Raw genomic sequence first — 22,821 nt, 5'->3', positions numbered from 1 at the left:
AAAACAAATACATGATAGACAACCAAACAAATGTAGACCTCTGGGAAGAACATTTATGGTATCAGATGCCCTGGAGGAGTAAGCAGACTCTCTTGATCAGTCACATCCTTCGTAAACCCTCTCTCTTGTTCATCCGTGGTCAAGATCAGTATAGAAAATATGGTCTAAACATTTATATGAAACGCGTCAGACTAAATTCAGCCCCACTACACCTTTGTGAAAACATGAAAATAATGGAGGGTGATCGATCTCATCAATCCCATAAAGAATACAAAATTAAAAGTAGGACAAAAACGGACTGCTGAACACACCAGAGGTGGATCAAGTGCCGAGAATGAATAAGAACCCTTTTGACCGGTTACACCCACCGTAAGCCTCTTCTCTTGCTCAGGTTAACAGCATAATCCTTAGTCAAAACGAGTACGTGAAGAACGGTCTAACAATTGTTATGAAAAAATGTCAGACAACATTCGACTTAACGACAGGTTGTATTTTCAAATAAGATAACTATAGCGACCATACAATTTGCAAAATGCTGACATAAAGGGAGACTGTTGAAACTCCTGTAATATCAACTTGTTTATCAATAGCCTATCTAAATTTTACAAGCTCTTCTGTATCGGATCAGCTGTATTTCAAAAACCTAATCCATCACACACACAATCGGAATTGAAAAAGTATTATATCTTTCAGAGTTTGTCTCTATATTGTGGGTATTTCATGTGTCTCGACATAGGAGTTATTTCTACATATCCCGATTAGTGATTGTCTCTCATGTTGATGATGATACATCATTTTGGTCAATAGGTCCGACTATTCAAAGTGAAATCTTACCATACGTAATTCTGCTTTCTTTTGTTTCATCTTGTCTTGCTTCGGAAATACCATCTCTCTTTCTTCTCAGTCTTGAATGCATAAGTTTAGAATATAGTATACACCCAGGCGTACAGAAGTCTCTTTTGTAAGGGCATGATAATTCTCCCTTTACGCAAAAGCGCGGGAATAACATCTTGTACAACAATCAATGGTTTGAAAAAAGGCGTTTGTGAATCGGCATCTTAGAAACAATAAACAAGGTCAATGCTTTGGTACATATACTAATAGATGGGTCTTGTCACAAGGAATGCACATATGAAATATGAGAGCCCTATTACTCATCATTATACTCCCCGAACGAAGTTCAGGGGGGTATATAGGAATCACCCTGTCTGTCTGTCCGTCTGTCTGTCTGTGCAGATTCGTGTTCCGGTCATAACTTCTTTGTTCTTTGACTTAGGCATACCATATTTGGCACACAGGTGGATCACCATGAGACGATGTGTCAAGTACCTTCATGACCTCTTTATGGCCTTGAATCTTGACCTCAAGGTCAAAATTAAAGGTTTTACAATGGATTCGTGTCAGGGCCATGACTTCTTTGTTCTTTGACATAAGCATGCCATATTTGACACATGAGTGTATCACCATGAGGCGATGTGTCGGGAACTTGCATGACCTCTATATGACCTTGAACTTTGACCTCAAGGTCAAAATTGATTATAGGGTTTTGACATAGTCATACCATAAGGCATGGGTGTATCACCATGAGACTATGTGTCATGTACATTTATGACCTCTTTTTGACCTTGACCTTTGATCTCAAGGTCAAAATTATAGGTTTATGCCATGGATTTGTGTTCGGATTATATCTTCCATTTTTTCTACAAAGGCATACCATATTTTTACGCTCAGGAAAGAGGTAATTTATACCTATTAACAACACCCTTTGGGAGATTGGGGGTAAGGGGGGGGGGTATTCTTAGTGAGCATTGCTCACAGTACCTCTTGTTCAGATCTTATGTTTATATTAAAGTCTTGAATTTTTGACCAAACTCCAAGGTCAATATCGCGACAAGAAAACGTATGGTATCAAATCAAACGTCCTGTCATAAGAAATCCATATATAAAATGTGAAAGCCGTCCATTGAATATTTCAGAAGATATTGCGAAGGTTATTTTTTCATTAAGGTAGGTCAAGCTCACAAAGTCAAAACCTTTGGTACTACAAGAAAGGTTTTGTCACAAGTAATATATGTATGGAAAATGGGTCATATCTTTCCTCATTTAAAAGTTATCAGTATAGTTAATGTTTCGCGCAAAGAAAAAGAACAAAAAGAATATCCCTATTGACTGTAGTCATGGGGATATAGAAAGTCGCCTATCTGATAATGTTCCAAGTACTTCAATTCTTATTGTTTGCAGGCATATTGTATTTGATTGACAGTAAAGAAAACAAGTGAACTCACGTTATATAGAAGAAAGTGTGTGAAACCTTGAAAGTCCCTTACCGGTTTTGAAAATTAAAGGGACTATAGCTTTCTTCTCCATCTGTCTGTCTGTCTGACTGTCAGTCTATCTTGGTTTTCCAGACTTTTCCGTTATTCTTGCAAGGATTCATTTAAAACTTACAGTATAGCTACAGCCCGGCAAACTACAGTTCTAGTTTGAATTTCGTAACATTTGATGGACAGATATGAAAGAAAGAAATTTTTATATTGTTACGGTTTTATATTCATTGGGATTGGGATCGTGTTCCGATGGAGAGGCTGTAAACGTAGTACATCTGAAAACAGGCAGTTTACAAAACGTTTTCGCTGATTATGTAAATAGTCAGTTCATTTATTCAAAATTTCAAGTTCGCAAAATGAACATATCAATGAAAATGTATATGAAATCTGTTCATTGCGCGAGTATTTTCTCTGCAGTAGGTGAGGGTGAGCGAATTCGGATCAGTCAGCAGTATCTAATTTATCGCTTTCCCGCAATCAAAATCGCAGGTAGACCTATTCGAAATTGGTCTTTGAACAGTTGATAGTATTAAGTAGTAATACAAAGTTCTTTGTAAGTAATTAAAATGCAAATATCCATGTTATATCGCTGTCATGTCTTGTGTTCCGATTGCATGATTATTTCCCCCACATATTTTTGTTTGCAAAAACGATGATCCTGATTTGATGCTTTTTGAACTGCATCGCAACTAGGCAAACGGTACATGTTGATGAATTCAATTTAAAATATACTTCTGAATAAGACAATCTCATTCTTGATAAAAACTACAGCCTATGGCTGCGTTCGTTAGGCCGGGTGGAGAGCTACAAGAGTGACCCTAATTTCTTCGTGTGTAGTTCGGAAATCTTTAGTAGATCTCTATCGTCTACTTCTCAAATAGCCAGTAGAGACTAGAGACATAATGGTGATATCCTGGAGATGGGAAAATGAATAGTAATGTGACAAATGTATGACCAATGAAACATCAAATTAAGTCGATATTGGTAAACAAGCTACAGTTCAAAGTCAAACAACTTAATTAAATGTACATTCTGTCAATCATTTCTGTCAGTTAATGCCGGTGCCTGTAGGGAACATGTATTGTTTTTACAAGACCCTCAGAATGTTTGTTTATTCAAAATGCATACCCAAGTATAACAACTCCAATAACTACGATAATCATAACATAGATGCTTGCTCCTACTCCGGCACCAATGGCTATATCATGGTCTTCTGGTGAAGTTTCATACAAATCTGAAATTTAAATCAATTTGTTATTTCAAATTTGTATTCGTGACATTCTGGGATATTTCAAATCGGAATAAAAGGAAATGTAAAAAAAAAATAAAATTCATTTTGGAATGATTTTGACTTCTCAATCATTTCTTTGCAATATTCAGATTTGACTTAGACGTAAGATGTTTTATGATCCTGGGGGCTGGTGGCACTCAGAATCACAATGTAGCATGCGATATGAAAAATGGTATGGAGATTATCTCCAATTGTAAACTATAAGTTCTGCATACAGTGTATATATTCAAAATATGATTGAAATATATATATATATATAAAGCACTAGAATGACCAACGGCATGAACAATTGGAATTGTCAAATTTTCGGGACAACCTGTCCCTTCGTCAGGACGTGAAAGGATTACATTATGGAGAAAACACAAATATAATTAACAATAAGCACTAAAGCTACACTACAAAACTAGCTAAACACTTTTCCAGCGGATTACATGTTGCAGGCTTTGTTATTTACTCAAAACAGAATAACAATCAGGGTGTCTGGTCAACGTGGTATCAGTCGGTAAAGTGTGAAATTAATTAATGGAAGAACTAAAAGTGTTTAGGTAGTTTTGTAGTGTAGCTTTAGTGCTTATTGTTAATTATATTTGTGTTTTCTCCATAATGTAATCCTTTCACGTCCTGACGAAGGGACATGTTCTCCCGAAAATTTGACAATTCCAATTGTTCATGTCGTTGGTCATTCTAGTGCTTTATATAATTATTTTCCCTGACCATTTTATCTATTTAATATAGATCCGACAGTTTTGGATACTGAATGTTGTTGGTTCTTCAGTGCTTTATATATATATATATATATATATATATATATATAATATAAATATATATATAATACCGAAGCCTAACAGATAGGTAAGAAAAAGACAAGCAGACGGTTGAGTTAATTAATCGGTAGGGAATTTACAATGTCATAAAGAGTACATATATTCACTAAAATGCACCATAATTGACGAGTACAAATTCATCCTGGATAAAATAGAAAGAAGAATGTATAAAGCATAGAGAGAAAAGTTTTGAGAAGCATTAATTAAATATTTTAGTATGTATTAGAAACGTTTATGTATTGTTCTTACCTTGTATACAGTTGTCGCCCGTATATTCTCTAGTACACCCGTCAATACAGGACCCATTGTTTACGTAACACGTCCCGTTATAACAATGAGGACTACACTCCTCCTCACAGGACGGGCCGTAGAATTTTGGATCACATTCTTAAACAAAATAATGGGATTGATTTGACAATTATAGTGTGCTCAAACAGATCAAAGATGTTTGATAGTTTATTGGCCTCCTCCGTATAGATGTATAACAAAGGGTGAGAAACTGTAAAAACAAATAAAATTGTCTTACAAAGTGCAAATTACAAAAATATTGTGGCAAATCCAATCCATGATTTACAATAGGCCAATTTTTAATAATCAAAGAAAAAGGGGCTCTCTAGAAGCGACACATAATACCTAGGTCCAATGGTAGTAAATATGCAAGAATTTGAAACGGGGTGAAAGTAAACACAGCATAAAGGCGTCATACATAAAAAATTCCTACCGCGTTTTACACAATGCCCTTGCCATGTGCAGCCTTGAATTTATGTTGACAACAATTGTGCAAAAACTACATAATGGACATAAACGTGACTTCATGGACATGTAATTACAATACTAAAGAATGCTTTGCAAATGTAACTTACTCTTTGGACTGCCAAGAATCGGTCACAAATAACAGAAAATAATGCACGGAGAAAAGTGTGGGAATTCACCGGAAATACACAACAGACTAAAAAAGTACACTAAATGCCGAAACCGGAACGAATAAAAATCCGGCGACACAACACTCCCCTTCTGATTTCTAAGGGAAATCACTACAAGAACTCATATGAATAACGTAATCAATGACATACCATGTCGCAAGAAATACATAGACATTCATATGTATACTAATAAGAAACTGCGATTTGAAATCGTATATTCATATTGCAATAACTGTGACAAGACATGTCAAGATATCACAAGGGGCACAAGTTTATGGATGGGTCTCACAAAAAATGTTCGAGTACTGTCCTTCACCACACAAACTTCCACTTCGCGCACGAGGCCATCGGCAGAAGGGAAAGTTTTGCACACGCGAGCTAAGGGCCACTGCTTCCTCAGAATGTCCGAATCTTTCAAAAGGACGACATCTCCCTCCTTTAAACTGGGTCCTTCAGATGTCCATTTGCGTCGAGGCTGGAGAAGAGACAGGTAATCGCGCTCCCATTTGTGCCAAAACTCTGCAGCAAGTGTTTGGACATAACGCCACTGGGACTTATACAATTCCTTTGGATGAAACGAGGGTATTGACTCCGGTAGTTGTCCCATCTTGTGATTGAGTAACATGGCTGGTGTCAGGATAGACAGATCGCTGGGATCTTCCGATAAGGGAATAAGAGGTCTTGAATTAACAACAGCGGAGACTTCTGATAGAAAGGTCGATAAGGTTTCATGGGTCAAACTCTTCATCCCAGTTCGCAGAAGCATACCATCTAAAATTCTACGGGTCACACCGATCATACGCTCCCATACTCCGACGAAGTGGGAAGCGTGTGGAGGATTAAAAAGCCATGAGCATTCCTTGTCCTGAAGAAACTTCTGCACTGAAGGTTTCTCCACATACTGATGAACCATCTGTAAATCATTCACAGCGCCAACAAAATTGGTTCCTCTGTCAGATCTGAACTGACGGACAGGTCCTCTAATGGAAAGGAAACGTCTTAGCGCATTGATAAAAGAGGAAGTGCTCAATTCTTCCACTAGTTCAATGTGGATTCCCCTGGACACCAAACATGTAAACAGAATGGCCCATCTCTTACTTGTAGCCAATCCTCCTCGTGTACGCCTTGCAGTGACATTCCAGGGACCAAACGTGTCAACGCCTACAAATGTAAAGGGTGGACCTGGAGTCAACCGATCTTCTGGAAGGTCAGCCATCTTTTGACCGCAGAATGATCCTCGGAGCTTGCGACATGTCACGCAGTGGTGGCTTTCTGAAGCTATGAGACGCTTGGCTCCAATAATCCAAAATCCTGATGACCGTATCTTGCCTTCAGTTATCCGACATCCCTGATGGAGCACATTTTCATGGAAATGTCTCGTCAAAAGAATAGCTACTTGGGACTTCTTGGGTATAATTATTGGATGGACATCAAGGCCAACGAATTTCTGCGCTGCTGCAATCCTACCACCTACACGTAGCAGACCATTAGAATCAAGGAATGGTGCCAAGGTAAGGATTCTGCTACTCTTGGGAACAGGTTTTCCTCTTCGGATACATTCTATTTCATCGGAGAATTCATTTTCCTGAGCCATTCTCAATAAAGCAATATCAGCTGCTTTCAGCGCACTCAAGTTCAAAGACTCGGGACAGTAGTGCCATCTTCTGGACGAGTTTTTGCATGGATTCCTCGCTGATGAGACTATGTGTTTCAGTATGGCTACACTACGCACTAACTTAGCCCACTGTGAGTATTTTTTAAGAAGTGAAGACATAAAGTCCAAAGAGTCACTCTTGACACTGGTCTTGTTGACTACAACTCTCGGTCTGACTTCCTTGTCTTCTGTTGAGATAGGGTCAATGTTTTGACGCGCTCCCTCAGTGTTTGTGGAGAGGTTGTCTTCCCTGAGGAATGCTGGTCCTCGCAGCCACATACTTTGAGAGAGGCCTTGAGCATCGAACGCTCGAGTGCCCAAGTCTGCAGGATTCTGATCTGTCGCAACATGTTGCCAATGGTTAGGTTCACTGAATGCTCGAATCCGGCTTACTCTATTCGCAACGTAAACATAAAAGCGTCTGGCATCATTGGATATGTAACCAAGAGCGACTTGACTATCACTGTAGAACCGGAAATTTTTTGCCTCTAGGTCCATTTGTTCTTTAATGAACTCCGCAATTTCTGTTCCAAGTACTGCAGCACACAATTCCAGGCGAGGAATTGTGTGGCCATGCGTAGGGGCTACTTTAGCTTTTCCCATGAGGAATCCTACGTCATAGTTCTCACTGTCTTTCCATACTTTCAGAAATGCCACAGCTGCTATCGCGTCTTTTGAGGCATCCGTAAAGATGTGTACTTCCTTGCATGATGACTCGATAACAGAGAGCTTACAGCACATTCTTGGTATACTGACGTTCTCCAAATGTTGAAGGGATTTTACCCATGCCGACCATTTCTGGTGGAGGGAATCATCAAGAGGATCGTCCCAAGCAATGGTTTGTGAAGCTGATAACATTTGCCGAAGTAACATCTTTCCTTGAAGAGTCACTGGAGATGCAAATCCAAGAGGGTCAAATAAACTATTGATAGTTGATAAGACTCCTCTGCGCGTAAAGGGCTTCTGTTCGGAAGATATCTTGAAGACGAATGCATCAGAATTGATGTCCCATGACTTCTCTGAATAGGTAGATCTTCTTTACCAATATCCAAATCCTTCAGATCTTTGGCTAGGTCATCTACTGGAAACTTCAACAGCACTGATTTTGAGTTTGAAGAGATTTTGTGAAGTCTAAGTTGTCCCCCTTCTCTTAAGGCAAGCTGAGTTCTTTTCATCAGGTCGACAGCTGATTCTTCACTTGGACAACTTAGGAGGCCATCATCAACATAGAGGTCTCGAGATACGAAATCAATCACATCTGGCTCCGAGTGAGCCGCAGAACGACGCAATCCATAAGTAGCAACTGATGGAGAGGGTCTATTCCCGAAAACATGCACAGTCATTCTGTACTCCTTAAGTGGCAGATCTAGATCATTCTCTGGATGCCAGAGAAACTTCAAGTAGTCTCGATGATCTGTTTTCACCTTAAAATTGTGAAACATCTGCTCCACGTCTCCAGTCACAGCAACTCTTTCTCGACGAAAGCGTAACAAAATTCCTTGAAGATTGTTCGTGATGTCGGGGCCTTTAAGGAGTATCTCATTAAGTGACATGTTGTTAAATTTCGCTGAGGAATCGAACACCATTCGTATTGAGTCTCTTTTCTGTGGGTGATATACACCAAACATGGGCAGGTACCACTGCTCTTTTGTGTCAGGTACAGGTGGGGCTTCCTCCACATGTCCTTTCTCGAATATCTTGTTCATAAATGCTGTTACATGCTCTTTCTTGATAGGGTTATGTTTCAGACTACGATCAAGTGAGAGCGCCCGATTGACTGCTTGTGACTTGTTGTTTGGTAATCGCTGCCTTTCGGTACGAAATGGAAGTGGTGCTTCCCAGCGCCCGTCAGAGTTCTTCTGGAAACCTTTGTCCATAAGCTCCAGGAATATCTTGTCTTCTATCGAAGGAGAAACTTTTTCGTCGTGTTCAGTTTTCATGAAAATGTTGTCCTTAATCACCAATTTATTTTCGCAAGGTCGCAGCATAGAAGGCCGACCATTTTCCAAGATAAACGTTTTGTTGACAGTTATCTTGTCGGGGATATGCAGAGCTCCAAGGCACACTGGACCAATTATCACCCATCCAAGGGGAAGTTTTTGAGCGTAAGGCATTCCAGGAGTTCCTTCACGTTGATCTTGCACAACGTGAGCATCGATAAGATCCCTTCCAATCAAGATCTCAACTTCTACATTGTCCAACAGTTCGGGAATGCATTCCTCGATGTCTGCAAGATGAGTGAAGTGTTTGGCCACATGTGGTGATGGAATTTCTTCACGGTTGTTTGGTAGTTCTGCACACTCGATGAGAGTTGGAAGTTTAAACGAACATCTTCCGTCCAAGGACTCTATGATGAACCCTGTTCCTCTTCTGCCAGAAGTTTTGATTGGTCCAGAACACGACACGAGAGTGTACTCATGATCAGGAGTGTTTTGGTCGAAGGCATCAAAAAGGGACGAAGATGCTAGTGTGTGATTGCTCTGATCATCAATAAGTGCATAAACTGTCCTTGGCTTCTGGTTTGAGTTCTCAAGGTAAACTTTGGCTGGAACTATTTTCGCGCATGATTTGCTGGTTCCTGTAATTGTTCCACAGATTTGTGTACAGGCTGAAGAAAATGTTTTCTCTCGTTCCTCCCCTTCGTGCACGACTGTACCTTTAACCTTCTCTTGGCGACGATTAGTTTCATGGAGAGCACCAGGGTGTGGTCCACTACAAACACAACACTTTATAGAGTTTGTACAATCCTTTGCTCTGTGCTTCGTCGGTCCACAACACTTAAAACACAACCCATGTGTCATGATGAATTTTTTCCGCTCCTCAAGTGGCTTGGAACGAAACGTGTTGCATTCATTAAGTGAATGCCTTGTGTGATGAAGAGGACACCTCGGCAAGTCACAATGTTCACTAGAATCAGGTTTAGCGGGGATCAGAGTTTCCGTTTTCTTGACAGCAACTACTGCTGACTTCCTTGAAATCTGTATGTGGTTCACTGACGGCCCCTCACTATTACTGCTGTAATCGAAACTTGGATCATTTTTCATTCTGGCGATTTCCTTGAGAAACCCGACGAAGAATGTAAAGGGTGGATACACCATAGCTTCACGTTTTTTATACTTCGTAGCCTCCACTGTCCATCTATCTTGTAACGTGGTGGGAAGTTTGAGGACAAGTGGGTTGATTCCAGTCGGAGAGTCATAATACGCAAAGAGTGACGTGTACTGTGGCTGGCGCTTTACTGCTGCTACTTCCTCCACTAAGTCCACAAGATCATATAGCCTCCTTGCATCCTGAGCTCCGATCTTGGTGAATGACGCAATCCGACGCCTAAGGGAGCTTTCAACAAGTTCGGGTGCACCAAATCGCTCCTCCAGTCTTTCCCAAACCAATCTTAGGGCGTTGGTGGGGCTATCAGCGTTGCATTTTCGAATCGTTGCTGCTTGCCTGGAAGAGTTGTTTCCAAGATAGCGGACGAGTAAGTCTAGTTCCTCAGACGGGGTCACGTTCAAATCTTGTATCACGTTTTGAAACGTGAGTTTTCAGTTAAGGTATAAACTTGGATTGTCATCGTACGTTGTGATGCGTGACAAAATAAGGTCTTTTTTGAGGAAGTACTTAGACATATCCACCATAGGTACATTTGTTTTGTTGTTGTTAACCTCAACGGAAGCAGAGTGATTGTTAACAACAGGCGAAGCGTCAAAACGAATAGGTTCGAAAGCTGTAGCACGAGGATTCAACGAAGAAAATTCCGGCAGATCTGGTAGGGAGCCTGAGATATGTGCTGCGTTCTCACCCTGTTGGGTGTCGTTGAATGAAAGACGTGCAGGTTGAACCTGCATGGGTGATTCTGACGCAGGGTTTCCTACGTGTTGATGCTGATCAAGATATGATTCGTAACGTGGCACATGTTTTTGCGACAAACTATCGACATAATGCTGAGTCCTCGACACTGGATCCTCTGATGGGAGGTGAAAGTCTGTCATGACGGTCGAGTGCTGTTTTAACGCGTAGACCTGCGCCCGTTTTGTTTGGATCTCCTCCTCAACCTTGATGGCCTTTAGTCGCGATTCGAGGTCTGCTCTTTGGCGTAATATTTGTGTTTCTTCCGCCAAGAATTTCTTCTTCATGATGGCAGCTTTGAGTTCTGCCTCCTTCCTCTCCACGTAACTTGCATTCGATTTCGCCGAGGATCTGGATCGCTGACTATGTTGAGATGCAGGTGGTGGGTTGAGAAGAGTGTCTAATCTCCTCGTCATCAAGTTGATTTTACACAGTGTGGTCTCTCTAATCAGTCTATGTGATGATTCCTCATTTTCACTTTCATAAGATCGTACACTTTTCAGATACGCCAAAAATTTGTTGGAAAGTTCCATATATGCTTTCTCGCATGACTTAACAAATTCTTTGATTGATGAAAGTGAGCTTAAATCGTCTTTCGAACTGTCAAAACAAGTTCCGACTTCATCGATGTCTCGCTTTATGTCAGACAATTGCTTCGTAAATCTGAAGACTCTTTGTTCATATTCCTCCTGCGCTGGAGTTGTTAAGTTTCTTATTCTCTTTGACTCGTTTTCAAATGTCTCTGTTTCATTGGGCTGTGCCATACTGTGGTTTCTCACCGTTTGAAGCGGTCCAGATTTCTAACTTTTTGAAGCAATCCAGATTTCTCACTGTGCTCAAACAGATCAAAGATGTTTGATAGTTTATTGGCCTCCTCCGTATAGATGTATAACAAAGGGTGAGAAACTGTAAAAACAAATAAAATTGTCTTACAAAGTGCATATTACAAAAATATTGTGGCAAATCCAATCCATGATTTACAATAGGCCAATTTTTAATAATCAAAGAAAAAGGGGCTCTCTAGAAGCGACACATAATACCTAGGTCCAATGATAGTAAATATGCAAGAATTTGAAACGAGGTGAAAGTAAACACAGCATAAAGGCGTCATACATAAAATTTCCTACCGCGTTTTACACAATGCCCTTGCCATGTGCAGCCTTGAATTTATGTTGACAACAATTGTGCAAAAACTACATAATGGACATAAACGTGACTTCATGGACATGTAATTACAATACTAAAGAATGCTTTGCAAATGTAACTTACTCTTTGGACTGCCAAGAATCGGTCACAAATAACAGAAAATAATGCACGGAGAAAAGTGTGGGAATTCACCGGAAATACACAACAGACTAAAAAAGTACACTAAATGCCGAAACCGGAACGAATAAAAATCCGGCGACACAACACTCCCCTTCTGATTTCTAAGGGAAATCACTACAAGAACTCATATGAATAACGTAATCAATGACATACCATGTCGCAAGAAATACATAGACATTCATATGTATACTAATAACAAACTGCGATTTGAAATCGTATATTCATATTGCAATAACTGTGACAAGACATGTCAAGATATCACAAGGGGCACAAGTTTATGGATGGGTCTCATAAAAAATGTTCGAGTACTGTCCTTCACCACACAAACTTCCACTTCGCGCACGAGGCCATCGGCAGAAGGGAAAGTTTTGCACACGCAAGCTAAGGGCCACTGCTTCCTCAGAATGTCCGAATCTTTCAAAAGGACGACATCTCCCTCCTTTAAACTGGGTCCTTCAGATGTCCATTTGCGTCGAGGCTGGAGAAGAGACAGGTAATCGCGCTCCCATTTGTACCAAAACTCTGCAGCAAGTGTTTGGACATAACGCCACTGGGACTTATACAATTCCTTTGGATGAAACGAGGGTATTGACTCCGGTAGTTGTCCCGTCTTGTGAGTGAGTAACATGGCTGGTGTCAGGATAGACAGATCGCTGGGATCTTCCGATAAGGGAATAAGAGGTCTTGAATTAACAACAGCGGAGACTTCTGATAGAAAGGTCGATAAGGTTTCATGGGTCAAACTCTTCATCCCAGTTCGCAGAAGCATACCATCTAAAATTCTACGGGTCACACCGATCATACGCTCCCATACTCCGCCGAAGTGGGAAGCGTGTGGAGGATTAAAAAGCCATGAGCATTCCTTGTCCTGAAGAAACTTCTGCACTGAAGGTTTCTCCACATACTGATGAACCATCTGTAAATCATTCACAGCGCCAACAAAATTGGTTCCTCTGTCAGATCTGAACTGACGGACAGGTCCTCTAATGGAAAGGAAACGTCTTAGCGCATTGATAAAAGAGGAAGTGCTCAATTCTTCCACTAGTTCAATGTGGATTCCCCTGGACACCAAACATGTAAACAGAATGGCCCATCTCTTACTTGTAGCCAATCCTCCTCGTGTACGCCTTGCAGTGACATTCCAGGGACCAAACGTGTCAACGCCTACAAATGTAAAGGGTGGACCTGGAGTCAACCGATCTTCTGGAAGGTCAGCCATCTTTTGACCGCAGAATGATCCTCGGAGCTTGCGACATGTCACGCAGTGGTGGATTTCTGAAGCTATGAGACGCTTGGCTCCAATAATCCAAAATCCTGATGACCGTATCTTGCCTTCAGTTATCCGACATCCCTGATGGAGCACATTTTCATGGAAATGTCTCGTCAAAAGAATAGCTACTTGGGACTTCTTGGGTATAATTATTGGATGGACATCAAGGCCAACGAATTTCTGCGCTGCTGCAATCCTACCACCTACACGTAGCAGACCATTAGAATCAAGGAATGGTGCCAAGGTAAGGATTCTGCTACTCTTGGGAACAGGTTTTCCTCTTCGGATACATTCTATTTCATCGGAGAATTCATTTTCCTGAGCCATTCTCAATAAAGCAATCTCAGCTGCTTTCAACGCACTCAAGTTCAAAGACTCGGGACAGTAGTGCCATCTTCTGGACGAGTTTTTGCATGGATTCCTCGCTGATGAGACTATGTGTTTCAGTATGGCTACACTACGCACTAACTTAGCCCACTGTGAGTATTTTTTAAGAAGTGAAGACATAAAGTCCAAAGAGTCACTCTTGACACTGGTCTTGTTGACTTCAACTCTCGGTCTGACTTCCTTGTCTTCTGTTGAGATAGGGTCAATGTTTTGACGCGCTCCCTCAGTGTTTGTGGAGAGGTTGTCTTCCCTGAGGAATGCTGGTCCTCGCAGCCACATACTTTGAGAGAGGCCTTGAGCATCGAACGCTCGAGTGCCCAAGTCTGCAGGATTCTGATCTGTCGCAACATGTTGCCAATGGTTAGGTTCACTTAATGCTCGAATCCGGCTTACTCTATTCGCAACGTAAACATAAAAGCGTCTGGCATCATTGGATATGTAACCAAGAGCGACTTGACTATCACTGTAGAACCGGAAATTTTTTGCCTCTAGGTCCATTTGTTCTTTAATGAACTCCGCAATTTCTGTTCCAAGTACTGCAGCACACAATTCCAGGCGAGGAATTGTGTGGCCATGCGTAGGGGCTACTTTAGCTTTTCCCATGAGGAATCCTACGTCATAGTTCTCACTGTCTTTCCATACTTTCAGAAATGCCACAGCTGCTATCGCGTCTTTTGAGGCATCCGTAAAGATGTGTACTTCCTTGCATGATGACTCGATAACAGAGAGCTTACAGCACATTCTTGGTATACTGACGTTCTCCAAATGTTGAAGGGATTTTACCCATGCCGACCATTTCTGGTGGAGGGAATCATCAAGAGGATCGTCCCAAGCAATGGTTTGTGAAGCTGATAACATTTGCCGAAGTAACATCTTTCCTTGAAGAGTCACTGGAGATGCAAATCCAAGAGGGTCAAATAAACTATTGATAGTTGATAAGACTCCTCTGCGCGTAAAGGGCTTCTGTTCGGAAGATATCTTGAAGACGAATGCATCAGAATTGATGTCCCATGACAGACCAAGACTTCTCTGAATAGGTAGATCTTCTTTACCAATATCCAAATCCTTCAGATCTTTGGCTAGGTCATCTACTGGAAACTTCAACAGCACTGATTTTGAGTTTGAAGAGATTTTGTGAAGTCTAAGTTGTCCCCCTTCTCTTAAGGCAAGCTGAGTTCTTTTCATCAGGTCGACAGCTGATTCTTCACTTGGACAACTTAGGAGGCCATCATCAACATAGAGGTCTCGAGATACGAAATCAATCACATCTGGCTCCGAGTGAGCCGCAGAACGACGCAATCCATAAGTAGCAACTGATGGAGAGGGTCTATTCCCGAAAACATGCACAGTCATTCTGTACTCCTTAAGTGGCAGATCTAGATCATTCTCTGGATGCCAGAGAAACTTCAAGTAGTCTCGATGATCTGTTTTCACCTTAAAATTGTGAAACATCTGCTCCACGTCTCCAGTCACAGCAACTCTTTCTCGACGAAAGCGTAACAAAATTCCTTGAAGATTGTTCGTGATGTCGGGGCCTTTAAGGAGTATCTCATTAAGTGACATGTTGTTAAATTTCGCTGAGGAATCGAACACCATTCGTATTGAGTCTCTTTTCTGTGGGTGATATACACCAAACATGGGCAGGTACCACTGCTCTTTTGTGTCAGGTACAGGTGGGGCTTCCTCCACATGTCCTTTCTCGAATATCTTGTTCATAAATGCTGTTACATGCTCTTTCTTGATAGGGTTATGTTTCAGACTACGATCAAGTGAGAGCGCCCGATTGACTGCTTGTGACTTGTTGTTTGGTAATCGCTGCCTTTCGGTACGAAATGGAAGTGGTGCTTCCCAGCGCCCGTCAGAGTTCTTCTGAAACCTTTGTCCATAAGCTCCAGGAATACCTTGTCTTCTATCGAAGGAGAAACTTTTTCGTCGTGTTCAGTTTTCATGAAAATGTTGTCCTTAATCACCAATTTATTTTCGCAAGGTCGCAGCATAGAAGGCCGACCATTTTCCAAGATAAACGTTTTGTTGACAGTTATCTTGTCGGGGATATGCAGAGCTCCAAGGCACACTGGACCAATTATCACCCATCCAAGGGGAAGTTTTTGAGCGTAAGGCATTCCAGGAGTTCCTTCACGTTGATCTTGCACAACGTGAGCATCGATAAGATCCCTTCCAATCAAGATCTCAACTTCTACATTGTCCAACAGTTCGGGAATGCATTCCTCGATGTCTGCAAGATGAGTGAAGTGTTTGGCCACATGTGGTGATGGAATTTCTTCACGGTTGTTTGGTAGTTCTGCACACTCGATGAGAGTTGGAAGTTTAAACGAACATCTTCCGTCCAAGGACTCTATGATGAACCCTGTTCCTCTTCTGCCAGAAGTTTTGATTGGTCCAGAACACGACACGAGAGTGTACTCATGATCAGGAGTGTTTTGGTCGAAGGCATCAAAAAGGGACGAAGATGCTAGTGTGTGATTGCTCTGATCATCAATAAGTGCATAAACTGTCCTTGGCTTCTGGTTTGAGTTCTCAAGGTAAACTTTGGCTGGAACTATTTTCGCGCATGATTTGCTGGTTCCTGTAATTGTTCCACAGATTTGTGTACAGGCTGAAGAAAATGTTTTCTCTCGTTCCTCCCCTTCGTGCACGACTGTACCTTTAACCTTCTCTTGGCGACGATTAGTTTCATGGAGAGCACCAGGGTGTGGTCCACTACAAACACAACACTTTATAGAGTTTGTACAATCCTTTGCTCTGTGCTTCGTCGGTCCACAACACTTAAAACACAACCCATGTGTCATGATGAATTTTTTCCGCTCCTCAAGTGGCTTGGAACGAAACGTGTTGCATTCATTAAGTGAATGCCTTGTGTGATGAAGAGGACACCTCGGCAAATCACAATGTTCACTAGAATCAGGTTTAGCGGGGATCAGAGTTTCCGTTTTCTTGACAGCAACTACTGCTGACTTCCTTGAAATCTGTATGTGGTTCACTGACGGTCCCTCACTATTACTGCTGTAATCGAAACTTGGATCATTTTTCATTCTGGCGATTTCCTTGAGAAACCCGACGAAGAATGTAAAGGGTGGATACACCATAGCTTCACGTTTTTTATACTTCGTAGCCTCCACTGTCCATCTATCTTGTAACGTGGTGGGAAGTTTGAGGACAAGTGGGTTGATTCCAGTCGGAGAGTCATAATACGCAAAGAGTGACGTGTACTGTGGCTGGCGCTTTACTGCTGCTACTTCCTCCACTAAGTCCACAAGATCATATAGCCTCCTTGCATCCTGAGCTCCGATCTTGGTGAATGACGCAATCCGACGCCTAAGGGAGCTTTCAACAAGTTCGGGTGCACCAAATCGCTCCTCCAGTCTTTCCCAAACCAATCTTAGGGCGTTGGTGGGGCTATCAGCGTTGCATTTTCGAATCGTTGCTGCTTGCCTGGAAGAGTTGTTTCCAAGATAGCGGACGAGTAAGTCTAGTTCCTCAGACGGGGTCACGTTCAAATCTTGTATCACGTTTTGAAACGTGAGTTTTCAGTTAAGGTATAAACTTGGATTGTCATCGTACGTTGTGATGCGTGACAAAATAAGGTCTTTTTTGAGGAAGTACTTAGACATATCCACCATAGGTACATTTGTTTTGTTGTTGTTAACCTCAACGGAAGCAGAGTGATTGTTAACAACAGGCGAAGCGTCAAAACGAATAGGTTCGAAAGCTGTAGCACGAGGATTCAACGAAGAAAATTCCGGCAGATCTGGTAGGGAGCCTGAGATATGTGCTGCGTTCTCACCCTGTTGGGTGTCGTTGAATGAAAGACGTGCAGGTTGAACCTGCATGGGTGATTCTGACGCAGGGTTTCCTACGTGTTGATGCTGATCAAGATATGATTCGTAACGTGGCACATGTTTTTGCGACAAACTATCGACATAATGCTGAGTCCTCGACACTGGATCCTCTGATGGGAGGTGAAAGTCTGTCATGACGGTCGAGTGCTGTTTTAACGCGTAGACCTGCGCCCGTTTTGTTTGGATCTCCTCCTCAACCTTGATGGCCTTTAGTCGCGATTCGAGGTCTGCTCTTTGGCGTAATATTTGTGTTTCTTCCGCCAAGAATTTCTTCTTCATGATGGCAGCTTTGAGTTCTGCCTCCTTCCTCTCCACGTAACTTGCATTCGATTTCGCCGAGGATCTGGATCGCTGACTATGTTGAGATGCAGGTGGTGGGTTGAGAAGAGTGTCTAATTACACAGTGTGGTCTCTCTAATCAGTCTATGTGATGATTCCTCATTTTCACTTTCATAAGATCGTACACTTTTCAGATACGCCAAAAATTTGTTGGAAAGTTCCATATATGCTTTCTCGCATGACTTAACAAATTCTTTGATTGATGAAAGTGAGCTTAAATCGTCTTTCGAACTGTCAAAACAAGTTCCGACTTCATCGATGTCTCGCTTTATGTCAGACAATTGCTTCGTAAATCTGAAGACTCTTTGTTCATATTCCTCCTGCGCTGGAGTTGTTAAGTTTCTTATTCTCTTTGACTCGTTTTCAAATGTCTCTGTTTCATTGGGCTGTGCCATACTGTGGTTTCTCACCGTTTGAAGCGGTCCAGATTTCTAACTTTTTGAAGCAATCCAGATTTCTCACTGTGCTCAAACAGATCAAAGATGTTTGATAGTTTATTGGCCTCCTCCGTATAGATGTATAACAAAGGGTGAGAAACTGTAAAAACAAATAAAATTGTCTTACAAAGTGCATATTACAAAAATATTGTGGCAAATCCAATCCATGATTTACAATAGGCCAATTTTTAATAATCAAAGAAAAAGGGGCTCTCTAGAAGCGACACATAATACCTAGGTCCAATGATAGTAAATATGCAAGAATTTGAAACGAGGTGAAAGTAAACACAGCATAAAGGCGTCATACATAAAATTTCCTACCGCGTTTTACACAATGCCCTTGCCATGTGCAGCCTTGAATTTATGTTGACAACAATTGTGCAAAAACTACATAATGGACATAAACGTGACTTCATGGACATGTAATTACAATACTAAAGAATGCTTTGCAAATGTAACTTACTCTTTGGACTGCCAAGAATCGGTCACAAATAACAGAAAATAATGCACGGAGAAAAGTGTGGGAATTCACCGGAAATACACAACAGACTAAAAAAGTACACTAAATGCCGAAACCGGAACGAATAAAAATCCGGCGACACAACATATAGTATATTTTACTCCAATCGAATTTGCTGTATAATTTATGTACACACAACCCTGTCTTAAAACAAAATGTAAAGATTATTGATAATTCAACATTTAGTGTGCATTTTCGAACTTTCGGGTATGTTGTAGTAAAATGAACATAATGACACACAAAATGGTTTGTAAAGAATGCATAACTATTCCATCGAACAGGGGGGGGGGCATATTTCGTGTAAGAAGCAACGCCTAGGAACAAGGTGGTGTGAGGAATGAGACATATCACCCAAAGGTAAACAAGTGAAGAAAACGAACAGTGATCAATCTCATAAATCCTATATAAAAACATAATGGAGAGTAGGGCAAACACGGGCCCCTGAAAACAACAGAAGTGGAATCATGTATCTAGGAAGAGTAAACGTCCCCTGTAAATTGGTTGCACCCGTCGTGAACCTTGTAATAAAAAAAGGACAGAAAAGAAAGGAAAATGTGTTAAATGCATGTTCTTTGGGCAGCCATTTTTATCCACATCATTCTTGTTGAAAACATTCACTAGTACCTACTTGCGATTCCTTAGTTTAATACTTAAGTAATCCGATGTCCCTGTAGTCTAAATTTTGTAGGGCCCTGGGAATCACAATTTTAAACATCAACATATAATTTTATGCCCCTTTGAAAAAAGGGGGATATTGGTTTGTACTAATTGGTTGGTCGGTTTCTTGACAAACATCAAAGCTTACTTAAACGCTCATCTGTTTACTTACTGTCACAGAGATCTCCTGCCCAGTTTGTTTTACATCCCCCAGTGCAGTGTCCGTTGTGTGCATCACATGTACCTGACTTACAGTAAGGACTGCATGTTCTGTTACAGAATAGACCGTGATACCCAGCATTACAGTCACTACACGCTCCAGTGACCCTGTCACAAGTCCGGGGACTACACTGGGGGCCACACTGGTGTTCACATGTGTATCCATAATAAAAGTCTACACAACCAGTGGTACAAGTTCCGTTTCCTTGTTCACACGTGTTTCCTATGCAGTGTTGGTTACACTGTGACTTACACGTGTTTCCCCAGTACCCCGTGTTACAGCCTTTGGTGCAGTATCCATTAGATGGATTGCATGCAGCATTTACACAGGTATCACTACAATCTGTCAAAATATTAATGACATGTAAAATCTGTTTGCAATCATTTATGCAATGAATTCTGAATTACCAAATTTATGTTTTATTTACATGACTACGTTTCGTACACAGAATTGACATTATGCCATTCAAAAAGCTGAAAAGTTAGATCTCTGCCATATGCTGGTGAACGGGAAAAAGAATTGCTGTTCTTATTAGTGATTGGAAAAAATATGTGTGTGAAAAATACATGTGTCTGTGAGTACAGCTTCCTAAATACCTGCAGGGAGGTTAACTAAACATATTAAATGGATAGATAATCGCATCAGTGCCGTAACAATTGAGGCAAGTGTCTCACAAATATTTTTTATTCTTTTATTATCAATACGTGCTACTTTGAACTGTAATCATTTGTTTCATTGTTCTTAATTAATACTTTTAACATTTTCCGGAAATCTACAGTCTGACCTGGTGCTTGAAATCGCATCCATCCGCTTAATGAGTTCACATTTGTATCCATTAACTGATGAATGCATGACCTCTATGGTCAACGTTTTTTATGAGGATATAAAGGGGATATTTAAAAAAAAAACTCTTTTAGTAGTAGGACAATATTATATCAAATCAATATGCAAGCATTCTCAAGTTGTGTGGATTCAATTTCTTCTTTTCATTTAAATTAAGGACCTGGGGATAGTGTGGAGTTGAAATCGGCAATCAAAGTTTACATGAATATAGTGGAAAAACTTCTGATCCAGAACAAGATCATGTTAGTATTATTGACAGTGAAGCATCCTATCTTGTGTGGATTCAAGTTCGGTTAAGTCGTGACCACATGGGGCTAGGGTGGGGTCATAATATGGGGTCAACATTTTTGTGAGTACATGTATAAAGAAGGTAAAAAAAATTAATTGCTTTTTAAAATCTTCTAAAGCAAATAACAGACCCAAGGTGACTCAGACTAGCATTGTGGCCCATGGACTTCTTTCTATTACTAGATCTAGCATCCACATATGCACATACATTGTCCAAGTACAAAATGATGCTGTTCCATATACTTACAACAATCTCCACTAATGATGTCACATGTTGAACAACCTTGACATTCAGAACAGGATTCTCCATATCTGCCTACACTGCAACCTTAAAAACAGGAAGAACAATTGAGAAAACCATAATTCATCATATTGCCTTTAAATGAAACTCGCGCAATCATTGAATATAAACAATGAATGATAAATAGCATGCTGGTGAACGGGTAAAAAGAATGCTAAAAGTTGTATTTTACTTACGAGTATTGCAGGAATGCAATATGTTATGGGAATTTAAACTCTCCTTGATTCATATATTTATATTTACAAATCAATTGTCTTTATCTACTATGACCTCTACACGTGATACTCGATTTATTGATTACAGTGTATATCTCGCTTGCTTGTTTTGCTGTTTTCCGCCACACTCCACAGTTATCTGGTGGCACCCAGTTTTTAATTGGTGGAGGAGAGAACTCAGATATAATGTACATGGAAAGAGACCGCCGACCTTCCGAAAGTAAACTGGGAAACTTTCTCACTCATCGGCGCGATCGGGATTCGAATCCGCGCCGACCAGGGGTTAGATGCTCTAACCACTCGGCCACGGAGGCCCTTTATTGATTATAAACGCAATACACAAGACTATAGAATGATTGATTGATTGAATATTATTTAACGCTCCTCTCGAGAATCTTTCACTCATATGGAGACGTCACCAATGCCGGTAAAAGGCTGTAAAATTTAGGTCTATGTTTGGCGCTCACGTCCTTTGAACGGGGAGGGATCTTTATCGTGCAACACCTGCTGCGACATGGGACCTCGGTTTTTGCTGTCTCATCCGAAGGACCGCATTTAGTCGCCTCTTACGACAAAAAGGGGGTATTGAGGACCTATTCTAACCCGGATCCCCACGATAGGCGTTGCCTTCTGTCTAATCCTTATTATGTTATTCATATTCAAATACTGTTTAATACAAGTGGGACGGACGGACGAACACCGGTATTTCTAGGTCCCCTTCCGCATTGCGACGGAGGACCAAAAAGAACACACAGGGGGATTAAGTATAAGATGGTCTATATCTAGGCACTGCAAATTTGTTTATAATTACAGTTTGGATGCAATAGTAGAATTGTTGGAAATGCAAGGTGTAGACTTGAACTTGAAATATGTTAGAATACAAGACTGAACTATCTTATGACGAAGAATACTATTGTAAGATTTTTAACTATAAAATCCTATTTTGATATTTTTGTTATAGATCATATTACCATATACTTCTATCTCACAAATCTCCAGTATAGGTCCATTATAGTTAAACTTATCATCTTCTGGGGCATCATACGTGGTTTCCACGATGACGTATTTCGCCGTCTCTTTACAAGGAATGTCAATCACGGGTGGAGGCGTGACCGGGGCGGTTGTGTTGTCCTTGTAACAGCGTTTTCTCTCTGACGTTAAGGTTGTAGTTGAGCTCGCTGATGCGTTTGATACATCTAAGTAGAACTGGCGAAATCGGTATGGTGGCCAATCAGCTGTATAAGATAAAAAGCACATTTTTCCTAGAAATATTGACATATGAACACATTTATTTGC

The 22,821-nt window shown here is 40.9% G+C and overlaps 4 protein-coding genes across 5 annotated transcripts in view; all 4 read right to left on the bottom strand.

Annotated features, from left to right (window-relative positions):
- Positions 1 to 834: 834 nt before the first annotated feature.
- Positions 835 to 7,892, bottom strand: LOC130049460 (uncharacterized). 2 transcript variants are annotated; one of them, XM_056147149.1, is made up of 3 exons: positions 4,692 to 7,892; positions 3,456 to 3,561; positions 835 to 905 (listed from the first exon to the last, which is right to left on the bottom strand). In XM_056147149.1, exon 1 carries the CDS (start codon positions 7,890 to 7,892, stop codon positions 5,613 to 5,615), a length of 2,280 nt encoding a protein of 759 aa, XP_056003124.1. In that variant the 3' UTR covers positions 835 to 905; positions 3,456 to 3,561; positions 4,692 to 5,612. The 2 variants fall into 2 exon arrangements, with proteins under 2 accessions (XP_056003124.1, XP_056003123.1); XM_056147148.1 differs by lacking the exon at positions 835 to 905 and having other exon boundaries at positions 3,439 to 3,561.
- Positions 7,893 to 7,906: 14 nt separating this feature from the next.
- Positions 7,907 to 11,626, bottom strand: LOC130049629 (uncharacterized). The gene is made up of 2 exons (XM_056147494.1): positions 10,816 to 11,626; positions 7,907 to 10,530 (listed from the first exon to the last, which is right to left on the bottom strand). The coding sequence occupies exons 1-2, from the start codon at positions 11,624 to 11,626 to the stop codon at positions 7,907 to 7,909; spliced, it is 3,435 nt and encodes a 1,144-aa protein (XP_056003469.1).
- Positions 11,627 to 11,637: 11 nt separating this feature from the next.
- LOC130049628 (uncharacterized) lies at positions 11,638 to 15,561 on the bottom strand. Its single transcript, XM_056147493.1, has 2 exons — positions 12,498 to 15,561; positions 11,638 to 11,768 (listed from the first exon to the last, which is right to left on the bottom strand). Exons 1-2 carry the CDS (start codon positions 15,559 to 15,561, stop codon positions 11,638 to 11,640), a joined length of 3,195 nt encoding a protein of 1,064 aa, XP_056003468.1.
- A 2,889-nt stretch (positions 15,562 to 18,450) lies between these two features.
- The window catches only part of LOC125662946 (multiple epidermal growth factor-like domains protein 10), a 7,554-nt gene continuing 3,183 nt past the window's right edge, over positions 18,451 to 22,821 (bottom strand). Inside the window, exons 3-6 of the mRNA XM_056147492.1 lie at positions 22,497 to 22,760; positions 21,218 to 21,337; positions 19,831 to 20,220; positions 18,451 to 18,581 (exon numbers count right to left, since the gene is read on the bottom strand). Of these exons, the coding sequence (XP_056003467.1) occupies positions 18,451 to 18,581; positions 19,831 to 20,220; positions 21,218 to 21,337; positions 22,497 to 22,760 (905 nt within the window). The remainder of the gene's footprint in view (positions 18,582 to 19,830; positions 20,221 to 21,217; positions 21,338 to 22,496; positions 22,761 to 22,821) is intronic.

Source organism: Ostrea edulis, chromosome 8, assembly GCF_947568905.1.
Source record: "Ostrea edulis chromosome 8, xbOstEdul1.1, whole genome shotgun sequence".
Classification (NCBI taxonomy): Eukaryota; Metazoa; Mollusca; class Bivalvia; order Ostreida; family Ostreidae; genus Ostrea; species Ostrea edulis.
Note: the sequence above shows the minus strand (reverse complement) of the source record. Positions and strands in the feature narration are given on the sequence as shown.

Excerpts from the sequence above, each read along its gene's own strand:
- LOC130049460 (XM_056147149.1), bottom strand. The coding sequence starts at position 7,892 with ATGTTACTTCGGCAAATGTTATCAGCTTCACAAACCATTGCTTGGGAC.
- LOC130049629 (XM_056147494.1), bottom strand. The coding sequence starts at position 11,626 with ATGGCACAGCCCAATGAAACAGAGACATTTGAAAACGAGTCAAAGAGA. Across the intron at positions 10,531-10,815 it reads ATTCAACGACACCCAACAGG|ATTTGAACGTGACCCCGTCT; the intron begins GTGAGAACGCAG and ends ACGTGATACAAG.
- LOC130049628 (XM_056147493.1), bottom strand. The coding sequence starts at position 15,561 with ATGAACAAGATATTCGAGAAAGGACATGTGGAGGAAGCCCCACCTGTA. Across the intron at positions 11,769-12,497 it reads AGTTTGTGTGGTGAAGGACA|TTTCTCACCCTTTGTTATAC; the intron begins GTACTCGAACAT and ends TTGTTTTTACAG.